Genomic DNA, 12,645 nt, shown 5'->3' with positions numbered 1-12,645 from the left:
CTTTCTATCGCTTTATGATCGCACACTCTAGCCCGGTGATGTGGGAAAAGTGTGTGTAATTGCCCACAGTACCTTTCCGGCCATGTATCCTTGGACGAGAACGCATAGCCGCGGGGGAAAATGGATCGTACATTTACACCCAGCAATGGCTTTTATGGGGACGTTACCGAATAGATGTTTTTTTTTTTTTTTTTGGGGGCGTAAGACCCAACCAGCCGAGGGACAACGATAAGCAGAGCTTAAAAAGGGATTGGCATTAATGGTCGGGCGCTAACAAAAGTTACGTTCTGGTGCGACGCGTAAGGGAAATAAAGCTGCAGTCAATAAAAATGTGATACTATTATCCGCAGACGAGTTGCAGGAAGTATGTTAGGCTTTGGGTGAAAATAAAACTACTTACTTTCAACGCTGAACCTTAAATAAAATTAAGGTTTAAATAAATATTTATAATTTGACGAAAAAACTATTGAAAAAAGACCTCAAGAAATGGACACTTTAATTGGGGTTTTTAAACACCATAACAGTAATTATCACAACACAATTAACATGAGATCATATCTCATTCCTTTGCCAAATATTGTGCATCCGATTCTGCTCCTATTTGTAGCAATCGCTTCCTTTCAACACCCACGGCTAGTTTAAAGCCAAACAAATCATTCCACTCGACACTTTGAAGATGCTATTCATAATAATATTTATCTGTATGCGCACATCCTCACCATCCGTTTGATGTTCGGTACAGGACCACCAGCCATGACTATTGCTTCCCCCACTCCCATTCTCCAAAATGGTCCGATCTTCCACGGCGAGATAATCACACCGAGACCCACAGAATGCTACAGTTGTTGTCTTTAAAATACAATATTTCCTTCGTACAAATAAACACCGCACCAGACGATGACGCCCCGATAGGAGGGAGTCATGAAGCTGTTTTTTTGGGGGGGAAAATCGTTTTCTCTAAATAAAAACCTAAACCATGGATGCCACCGGAGAAAAACGTTACTGCAGTTTAAGGTTTAGCATGTACCCCCCCGCGGTTTAAACCCTCCCACTGCGGGCCGTAAAATGCGTACGTTAAAACCACCGCTGGCAACGCCACACCGCACGAGAAGTGATGGTTTGTTTACAACATTTCTCATCTGTGTGGTGAGGATTTTTTTTTTATTGTGGTTTACGAGAAGAGATTTTTCTTCGTAGGTTACAATCCTAAACACCGGCCACCCTAATCCTTGCCGCTGATAATAATCCACTTTTGCACAGTTGCTGGTGCATATTTTTGCTGTACCGGCGGCATGTCGGTCACCAAACCTGTCCGAGCTGGCGGGTATTTGCGTATTTACGATTCGATCTCTTTTGCCGAGGTGCTGACGGTCGACATGTATCAGTTGTAGAGCAACATTGCGAAAAAGTCCTCCCTTAGCCCCACACGAGACTCGTCAGCCGGCGTTGTCGTCGGACGGTCTGCAATGGTGCTAATACGTTAAGCTACGCAAACATACGAATGCACTCGGGTTTTATTTTACTGCGTTCGAATTTATGGGTCGCTGCAGAATGATGCGCGACCGAGGGATGTGGTTGGAAACTGTAAAAGGATGATCTCTCTGCAAAGGGCATAGCTTTTCTTCTTGGCATCACGCAGATAAACCCTCAATCGCACAATGTACGATAATAGATGTCGTAAAGATTTCGTTTTGTTCATAGCCTCTTTGTCACGTTGTTTGTCACCAACTGCCACTGGTGGAGTCGCTTGGTGCGGATCGTACTCGGATTAGAGAGCAATGTACACTCTCTACACACTCTCATCGTTTCATCATATCAAGATGATTTATTTTATACAGCAAAGCTGAACAATTTGATTTTTAATCTTATTTATATGACTAGCTTTTGCATTATTTATCCTTTTGAATTTTACAGTGATGGATAACGAAATGATATCGCTTTTTATTTCAAAATTAATTTAATTGTCTCCAGTATTCCATGTAATATTTATTAATCTAATGACTATTTACGGACTGAAGTAATGTGACCAGACTCATTATTATTTCTTTAAAAATGAGAAAGTAAGAGCCATTATCGAAATCTTTTATTTTTCAATTAGAACGTGTTGAAGAAAATGTGAAATTGTTCGCCCTATTTGATTTTTTTTCAAAGGGAAGTCTTACAAATATGTACAAGCGAAATATTTTAGTATGGATTGGACATATAGCATTACACTAGAAATATTTTCAGGGCACAAAGGAATAACTTACTATGCTATGATTTATTCTATATCGAATTTGCAAACAAGACTAAATCATAGAATATGTTGATATTTTGTACAATTTTGTGTAGAAGTTATCCAATTCCACTTCTTCAAAACGAAAATTTTCACTCTTCCCCTTTTCTTTGAGGCAGTACAACCTCGAAAGAGCTGTCATTTGATTTTATTTGCCCGTAACAGGAAAACCTTTCCTGTCTAATTCACTACGTTCATAATTATTATATTCCTCACTGGAAATATATCAAGAAATGCCGAAATACACAATGGCCTTATTTCACTGACCACCACTGTAGTTTTATGTTACATGTACACTGACTAGTGCCATAACCCATCACAACTCGGCGATACAAAATCTTAATCCAAATCGCATGAAACTTTGTAGATCTTTTAAAAATGATCTAAAAAGAGGAGCTTCGACATTATTTTCATTAAATCTTCTATAGAACTTGGTCTGAAGAATGAAAATTCAAAAATTTTGCACCCAAAAACAGATGCTTTCCTAAATTATCTTAGAATTTTGGACATATATATGTTTTAACGCTTATATCTTAACATTCTAGCACAAAGTTAATCAAAATGGACAGCAATTTTTTGATTTAGTTTTTGTTCCCGAAACTTTTCACACTGGAAAACTCAACACAAACAACGGAAATTTACCCTTAAAGTTTTTTTTGGCACTAAAGTCCCCCGCAATTATCATCTGATACTATTGAAAGCAAGATGGGCATTTTAGCTTCATAAATGCAGCTTTTGAAACAAGAGTTTTTTTTGCGTATAACATTTTTTACGCTGCGACATGAATTTGATTTAGACAGCTCCTTAACCACAAAAATTGTATTACTGTCGTTTTTCCTTATACCACACTGTCAAATAGTGCACTATAACTAATATGTCATAGGATTTATCCCAATGTTACCTAACTTTGTTTTACTAAAATCTCCTCAATTCCATCCACTTTATCTTCATTAGGGAGAAATACTTTAAAACCATTACACCTCACAATAAACCAAGCTCAATAAATGTCTTTAATGATGTAAGTGCCTGCACTTTCAACGGTTCACCGATAGTTACTTCCTCTTTCAACCATCGTTCAAACGTGAACCCCAGCTGAAATACTACTAATCACCCCCCAAAACATCTTGCAAACAAACAGCTCGTACAAGCATCGTATGGGCCAATAAAACCCGAGCATGTCTAATTTAATTGCCTACACACCATCCATTTGCGGACCACGAAATAAAACTTCCTTCTCTCCCTGCCTTCCCGTATGCCCCGAATTTCGATCCCGACGTACGATCGGCATTTACTAATCACTTAAATCAAATCTCACTCGCAGCCCCACACAGAACCGGCATTAACCGGGGAAACATTAAAGGAGCACTTGAAAAATTGCAGATACCGCGATCCTGAAATCATCGATGCATGATTGAAGTACGCCAGACGGAAATCAGCGTCAGCCATGGCGGTGGAAGAAAATAACACGGGAAAATCCTCTGCCAAAGGAACTAGGCCGCGGCCGGTGTTAGAAAATTTTGAAATGAAAAAAAAAACCGTCGGTCGTCATCATTAGTGTGTCTTTTCCTGAAAACGGGCTGAAGGGTTGGGGTTGGGGGTTGGGTGGCGGACGGTGCACACACACACACACACATCACCTTTCAACCAAACGGTGAAAGAACAAAACTTTACGCACCGTGCGACGAGAAGTGGTACCGAAATATCGTAATGAATCCATCTTACAGGAACACACGGCAAACGCGCACACACACACACACACGGGTTTCGTGGTGGATTTTGGGACGGTGTAAATTTACTTTCTATTTTCATTTTCACTCTACTGTTTCCCTTGACTGTGGTTTTTCGCGCGTGCACACACCATTAGCGAAGGGAAAATGGGAAGTCTTCGGCCCTTCGGATAAGTGAGATGACCCGAGAGCTCTCCCCCTGCCGGGGGACACTTACCGTTGTCTAGCTTTGTGCTGCCGTATCGATGCATCGAGTCCATGCTGGCCAGCAGCTCCCGTTTGTCGGTGGGTTCCTTTTTGCCGAATCGAACCATCGTGTACGGTGGACGATGGCCGGCATGTGGTGGCGCGCGTTTTGTCACCGGACGAAAAAGGGGAGGACACGGAAGGATATGTTTTAAAGTGCGACGGAGTACACGAGTGTTTTTTTTTTCCTTTTCTTTTCAATTAGTGCAAACAACAACAAAGCACACTAAAACTCGCTCACACTGATTAATATCTAGCACACTGATAAGAAGGAAAAATAAGATGCACACAAACACAATTAAGTAAGACACTTCCTGAAAGGAACTTGCATGAAAAATGCCTTCCGTCACGGACGTTTATGAGCGTTAATTAATTTACAACGACTTAAAAATAAAATCACATTGCAACACAAAGACAAAGAAAAAAAATCAACAAAGCACCATACATCATTAAACCATGCGCCACATTATGGCGAAACGAAGCGGGAAAACATTCAAAACTACGGGTTGCAGTATATTAAAAATCACTTTCAAACAAACAAAAAAATACACACTCAAACAAATCCATTTCGATGTCACACAAAACAAGGGTACAAGTGTCAGGTGGAAATGGCTACACATGGCCCGTGCAAAGCGTGCCCTGTCCGCTCGTACCGACTTCTGATGGAAAACATATGCTTACAAGCGGACAGGCCAAGACGGTCCCCAGAACACATGCTACTGGCGATGCTTATTAACCCGACACGATGCTGCATGCTTTCGGTAAGTTATAGGGACGAAAGGCCGATCGGCAAAGGGGTAGTCATACCGAGAAGTACACCGTCCCGATGGGCCGGTAATTTAACAATTCACTAAAACATGCTCGATAATAAAGGAAAAAATGGTTCGTTAACCACCGCAACACCAATCACCGATACGAAAGGACTAAAAATAAAGGAACGGTAAAGGTGTAGAGCACGTCGGGTCGGGTGTGTAGAACCATCCCTGAGGGTGTGGGGCGGAAACGGGTCGTGGTGCGCGCGAAGCTTCCGGCTAATCCGAAACCGTTTAAATGATCGTTCGGGTGACGAATGTCTGGCGCAATCATTTCTCGCCCAAATGCGCAAAGAAAGCGTCGTAAGCGATGTAACAAATGTGCTATGCGAAACATGCCGTAAGTGTATAACAACAACGCCCAAACCGTTCAATGGGAAAAATTGCTACTCTTAACACCCGTTTTGCCGACCGAAGCGTGTAGCGCCAAGCGACGACAATGGGTTAAGCGCCAACAAAACACACAGTACAACGTAACGCCGGCGACAAACAATCACGCACTTGCGCCGGGATGGAAAGGAATTTTAAATCCGTAGGCGATTTCCGTGCGGCCCCCGTCACACGCATCGACGAGCGAGACGGTGTTCGCCCTCGGTCAAAGGTTTTCGCTGGCCTGGCTGCTTGGCTTCGCTGCTCCGCCAGCGACAAAAACCACACACTCACAATCCCGGGAAGTTGCCGCACGAAATGCTTTCTCGACCGCGCACTATCGTCAACTGGTCGGTGATCTGCTGTGGGGCGTCGATTTTGGTAGCGCAAAAACGGTGATGTCCGAAATCGCATCCCGCATTCCGTGACGTCACGCGCGCGCGCTTGCACTGAGATGAATAAAAGTCACCGAAGAAGAGAGCCCGCTGGGGAGATTGAGAGCGAGAGCGCGAGTGTGTGAACGACTTTCCACCTTGGCTTGGGTGGAAAACCTACCAAACCGGCAACAAGATCGATGACGACATACGGCACCGGCACACGACGATGTGAGGAAAATCCACCCGGTATTGTTCCGTGCGGAACGAACCGCTACGATGACCTCGTACTCAAACGCAACGCCTACGGCATAAAGGCGCGAAACTATTCGCAAGAGTCAAATGTTGGCAAATGGGTAAGAATGGGTGAGTTTTTTTTTAAACGCTTTTTATCTCATAAATTCCCCCACCACCCCCTCCCCCTTCCCCCACGCACACACATGGACGATGGCAAATGAATGACCACCGAGTGGAAATTATCGATGACGACAAATGTGTTTACACATTTTCGCTTACCCGCGTCTGCTTCGGGGTGGCAAATCAAACAACAGCATGTTTGCGAACAATTTGAAGGTAAACAATCCCTTTCAGTTTTCCGGCTTCCACCGTTCCAACAGCCGGTTGACCTGTCCTGTGTATCTTTGTGGAAAACTCCACCCCCCCAACCGTGGGATGCAACAACACTTGCCAGCGCCACCACTAACACCGGTCCCTCGATCGATCTTCTTTCTGCTTGTCAAACAGCGTGTTTTGACATGTGAGTAAACTAACACCAATCAGCGAGTGTACTAAGGGACTGTGGCTAGCTCGTACTAATAATCAACCAGCGTACGAGGAACAGAAAATACGGAAAGGTCAACACATTGTTATGGTTGTTTTTGGTGCTGGAAGTTTGCAAACAATGCTTGTTTTGCTGGTAAGTGATAGATCTCTAGGTTACGATTTAACAAAAAAAAACGAATCGTTTGATCGTTTGCATTTAGCAGGAATGGAATAGTATATAAACTAATATCGATTGGAATTAATTAAAATCCATGTTCAACTCACTGTTAATTTCAACTGATTTGTGTTTACCTTTTGTTGTCAGTCTTTTTGTGTTATTGTCTGTACTTTTGCTTTTACTTTATACTAGCTTTATATGCCTGAAGTCAGATCTATGTCAGTTTCCATTTATGACATTTTTCGGATGTTCGGAGTTGTTATTTTTTATCAAAGAGGGCGCCACCGTACTCAGTGCTGTTAAAACCATTCGTTCTCAGTGCTGTAAGGGTATATTCGATGATTGAACTATTGTCTGGAGAATCCTGTGGTTCCTTAAAGATTTATAGCTCCTCAAAGATTAACGAATCAACCAAGATTTATGACTTTCAAGGAGCTTGTTCCATAGAACCAAAAAAAAAAAACTAGACCTCAACTGTCATTTTACTTCGGGCCACTTGATTGGGAGATTGACTTGAGAACCTGATCAACCATTGCCCAGATGATTCGTGAATCTTTTGGAAGTCGATTTCTGATTTGAATGACTCCTCATTAAGGTTTCATATAAATGACTTTTCTCAAAGACATTACCTAAGCACAACACCAGACCGAACCCTTTCCCTTTGCAAACAGCACATAAATTTCAAACCGCTCATCATCTACAGAGTTGTTAGAAATAATGCTTCCAAAAAATTCAAAACTTTCAAAAAGCCCCAATGCAATTTTAATGTTTTCCTCTCAATAGAATTGGTTCAAAAGTATTTTAAAACTAGTTTTAATGCTCTAATTTCTTCAAGACGTTTTTTCATTATATAGACAATCTGATTATTCAATCTGATTAGAAATATCTGAACTTTTCTAAATGTCAAAGTAATTTCTTTTATCCTGAACGAATCAAACCTATCTTCAAAATCAACTATGCACCTTTGTACCATCCATTACATTGAATGTTCCACATTTCTTCAAGATTTGACGAAGATATCCCTCTAGACATCGCTTCACGACAGGTACTGAAAATTAGTGACACTAAATATAGTCGTTCTGATTACTTTAAATACTTCGCACTTCTCCGACTATACATTTTTCAATAGTTTTCATACGGTAGTACGGGAGTTGGGAACAAGAACTTGCTTCGTTGTACACATGACTTGCATGGAGACACGAGACTTCTGTATCATATTGTCAAGGCCTATTACAACCGAGTCGCCCGATGCGGCATAGGGGAGTTGAAGCTGTTAAAGGTAGCTTCAGATCTATGAACCAAGAGAGCAGGCAGACTGAGATTTTGTATCATGGTCGTTGAAGAAATGGTAATTAATTTCCTAAATAGTGATTTTCTTCGTCTACTTCTCTCACGAAAATAAATTCACACGAATGCTTTTTAAAAGGTACAGCTGAAATATGATCTTCGAGTGTATAAAACCGAGTGCCTTTACAATGCGGTAAGCTAGTGTTCATCAAGAATTCCCTATGCATTGCACAAACTTAATATTAATACCTTTAAAATAGGCTTATCGAATAAGATGATAGTTTACACTCATATTCTGACCGTAATCCTAGTGGTTATGTTTACTTTAGCACTATAAAAATTGTAGTATTATAATGTTATCTTACTGTCAATTCGTTTTTTCTAACCTCTCTATTCTGAATAAGAATTTTCACAAAAAACTTCTGTTTTAAAACTTTGGTAAACACAACTATAAAAGGCTATTGCACTCAACCAAAGTCCATTGCCCCACATTCACAAAGCATTCGGTGGGTCGGTGTTATCAGTAAGATACGGAACATACATTAGTCGTCCGCATATGTTTTACATAATTGGGTCGTTTACATTTCCCAACCCAAAAAAAAAACACAACTTCCACCCGCTTTTTCATCACATTATTGCTTCCCTTTTCTGTCTCTAAGCTGACACAAACAGGAATGATAAATACTTCCAACTCTTTAAGCTACGCTCAAAGGAAACCTCCACGCGTATTGCCGCTTTCGGCACACTTTCTTCACGAACCACACTGCACACTGCATCCTTCATTTGCATTCACCGCAACGACGCGATGTTTTTTCGTTCGGTTCCAGTGAAAATCTTCCATTTCCGAAAACGATCTTCAACGTTTGTAGCGCGCTGTAACCGGAGCTGGCTAGCTTTGTGCGCACCGAACGGTTATTCCAGAAGCAAAAACATTCTCAAAAACAGCCCGCCGTCTGGATCGGGCCGGTTCGGTTTGTCCAACAACACACACAAAGTGGTGTTTTGGCGGAGTTTGTGTGGGAGTGAAGTAGCTCGCTCGAGTCGTGAATTAAATATGACAGTATGAATTACCAGTTCTGCTGTCCAGAGGCGAAGGAAAAATACAAAATGCAAAAATAAACGAACCATTGAACGGAGTATCGCCCACATCCGATGTTGTCTCCCCCCCTCCCAGGCCTTAACGGCGAGACCCTTCGTGTGTGCGTATGCTCAAGACATCAACGTGCGTTCTTTTGCATGCCGCATGCACCAGCGGACCGCTGCTACTGCTTTCCTCCGTTGCACAGTGCTCCATAAATCACCGAGACGGACGTGATCGAGTGTGTCCGTGTGTGGATATACGGTGCAGCAGACGATGATGATCATACCCAGGAGCGGACGCCCCGATCCGCCCAGACGCAGACAGTAAATTAATCGATCGGGCGGCAGCGAGCCGTAATCTTAAATTATCCGGAAATCATAGATAGATGGATGGGAATTTAATTTTCTTAATCGATTCCGCGCCCCGCCAAGCGCCGATCCGCAACGGACGTGCTGCGCTCGTCTTTGAATTGAACGAATTTCTAGTAACCTCGGGGAAAGAAAGTAATCCGGCACCCGGACGTTTGATTGACGGTTTGCGAATTGCGAAAACCGGGCACCGGGTAGCGTTCCTGGCTTATGACGCATACCACCTGCCTAGGCGGGGCCGTTGCAGAACAGCACTCGGAACCATGCAACATTGGGAGCACGGAATCCGGGCGGGTCACATATTTCTCAGTCGAAACGATCGCTTGCAGATGCACGACATCTTCATCTGGTAATCGTGCACAGCACAACACGTGTTCCACTTTCAGCCAACACAAGCGGACACAGACAGGTCAGATGGTGACATTTATCTTCGGTGAAAAACAATTTCCCTCACGTCCCTGGGATGAGTTGGCTGCTGATCGGTTCGAGCGCACCGAAAACTCAATAATCACTTCACGTCCCACTCAGCTCTCTTTTTTCACTTGTACTTCTTACACACAAAACACTCACACAAACACTGGGCTGGGCGCGTTCGGACATCCAAACGTTCGGGAAGTTGTTGACAGAAAAGTCATTAATTTAAAGTACATTACGCGAGGTTTTTTCCCCACGAAGAAGCACCGTAACCCGGTGAAAGGCACGCGGGTTAATGGGTTGTTTTTCCAAGAATATCCCAATTTTACTAGACATCCACGCACAGAAACACTGGGGATCGGCTCATTTGGCACCGAGAATGCGGCGGCCACCGGTTGCCCACACTATCGATCACACCATTCCACACCGAGAGATTGCAAGAACGATGCTAGTGGATGCGAAATTCTCCCTACCAGTGAAAAAAAATTGCTTTATCGCCAATCTACGCGAAGGAACTCGTCGAACAGGTTTTCTTTCATGCGTTTCCTTTGCTTTTTTTTTGCTCGGTTACTTCACGCTGAAATGGCGCGATCGCCGCGTACCCGGGCGTGTGCGCGAGATCGAGCGAGTTCAACAACACCACCGTCACAACTGACGGACGATCGGCCAACCAACATCCAACGGAAGCCTGGCTCGGACCTCGGACGGGGGTCCCGGGGCAGAACGGTTCCCGGGCTTGTGGTATGCACAGCCGCCAAACCGAGAGCGAGAGAGCGATCCGGTGGACTATGCGGGCTTCACGCAACGGAGCCTTTCTTGACGGGGGAGAGGGGGGGAAGCGCAACATAAAAATCCTCCATGTGAGTTCCCGAGCCACTCACTCTCTAGCTCGGCTGCTCGAGCAGCAGTACTCAGCAGGTGTTGGGAGTTCCAGGTAAATAAAAAACCAACTGCTCAGTAATCAACCACCAACCCTAAACGCTCCCACTCACTTCAACGACAGACGACCTGCGTGTTCTTCCCTTTCATGGGGGAGAAGTTTTCCTTCCAGAACCTTTTATGGATTATGGATTCTCGCATCACCAAAACAGGACACACACATAAAGGACCTCCACCGTTAAACATTGAAGTTGGAGGTCGGACACACGCCACGAATCATTCGGGGGGCTGCTGCTTGGGAACCGGGTGGTCAAATATGGGAAAGGGTCGTCTCGGGTTCGTTCATTCACCTGTTTTCCAGGTCAATCGTAGCACGTGCAGCGCGTGGGCTATGTTTGGTCGCGGTGTAGTAAACAGTGTGCAACGATGGAAACGTACGTTCTGCACACCGGGAAGTGGGACGAGCAGCTCGTTATATTTCATAACGTAGACGAGCGCACCGTGTTGTGCGTGTTCCCCCTAATGCCCTGGGGGGGCAGGTGCCCACCAAAACACTCTCCCCTAAGGAGGTAGTTTAATTCGTATCGCTTATAGCGTTGTAATGAACGTATTCTTTGTGATGGCTCTTGTTGCATGAAGAAATTCTCTGACGCGAGAATAATTCTAACAAAATTGCAATTCTTGCTAATAAAATACTTACAGAGCTATAGACCCTTTTATTTAATTTGTTTTGTGTATCTAAACTTTATCTATAAATAAATGACGCAAGCAACTCAATTAAGTATACGATTCTCTTCCATTTAACGATTGCTTGAACACACAACTTTCAATCTCGCACCTGGAAAATTCGCATGTTTTCAGCGATTTTTCACCCGGAAAACCCCAATTCTAACCGTCGTATCGTGCGGTGATCCATCCACCCAAATCTCATACCCCATCCACGGCGCTTATATTGACTAATCAGACAAATGGATAAACCGCGAAACTTCCTTGCACGGCGCTGGGTTGCTTTTCCTTCACACCGCACCGGCCCGATGAGCCATGGCGTTGGTGCTGCGTTCTAATAATACGCGATCGAATATACACAAAGCCGGGCGAATGCAAGTAAATAAACCATACACAATCGATATGCTTCCGTCGGCGTAGCTGCCGAAGATGGGGAAGAAATCCACCAACCAACCAACAGCTGTGCCAACAGTGTATCGCGATTGCCACCTTTTCGATCCATTTAAGATGGAGACGCCCAGCACGCGGATTGAGGTGTGAATAAGGGATGTACCGGCGAATGTCCCCCCTCCCGTCTGGCGAAACGGAAATTAAATTGCTTTCGAAAGCATTTACTTCCCGCAAAAAAAAGGTGTTGAAGAAGTGGCGAAGACGTAGGAACCACCTAGCAACATGACTCACCGTGACCGTTGGCAAACTCCACGATACGCTCCGAGCTACGCAGCAGTCCAAAGTTGCTCCACAGGTTGTTGATGCGTTTGCCGAAGGAGCGCCGCTTGACGGATTTGATCGCTGATTTGGCGCGCCTTCGATCCTGACGGGCGTCTTGGGCCGCCGTCGCTCGAATGTCGTACCGATTGTCACCGTGATGCGGGAGCTGTAACGTTACCGTGCGCTGTACCGTCAACGGACGGGCTTCTGGTGAACGTGGCAACACTAACGACGATGGTTCACTTCCCGACTCCGGTGAAGCAATCGGTGCCTTCGCTGATGAGGTCCCGCCGGTGGTTTTACCGAAAGTGCCCACGTTGCTGCCCAGCTTCGGCTGGCTGGGGCGGAAAAATAGTCCCTTCAAGTTCGACATAAAGTTGCCCGTCTTCTCCTTCGGGGACCGTTCCGTACCGGCGGTCTGATAAAGGTGCACCAT

The 12,645-nt window shown here is 44.3% G+C and overlaps 1 protein-coding gene across 1 annotated transcript in view; it reads right to left on the bottom strand.

The window, feature by feature from the left end:
* LOC128715427 (protein PALS2) overlaps positions 1-12,645 on the bottom strand; it is a 28,522-nt gene extending 15,877 nt beyond the window's left edge. Inside the window, exon 1 of the mRNA XM_053810323.1 lies at positions 12,180-12,645. Coding sequence (XP_053666298.1) covers positions 12,180-12,645 — 466 coding nt within the window. The remainder of the gene's footprint in view (positions 1-12,179) is intronic.

Source organism: Anopheles marshallii, chromosome 3 (assembly GCF_943734725.1).
Source record: "Anopheles marshallii chromosome 3, idAnoMarsDA_429_01, whole genome shotgun sequence".
In the NCBI taxonomy this organism is placed as follows: Eukaryota; Metazoa; Arthropoda; class Insecta; order Diptera; family Culicidae; genus Anopheles; species Anopheles marshallii.
The sequence above is the reverse complement of the archived record's forward strand: the minus strand, read 5'-3'. Positions and strand labels throughout refer to the sequence as shown.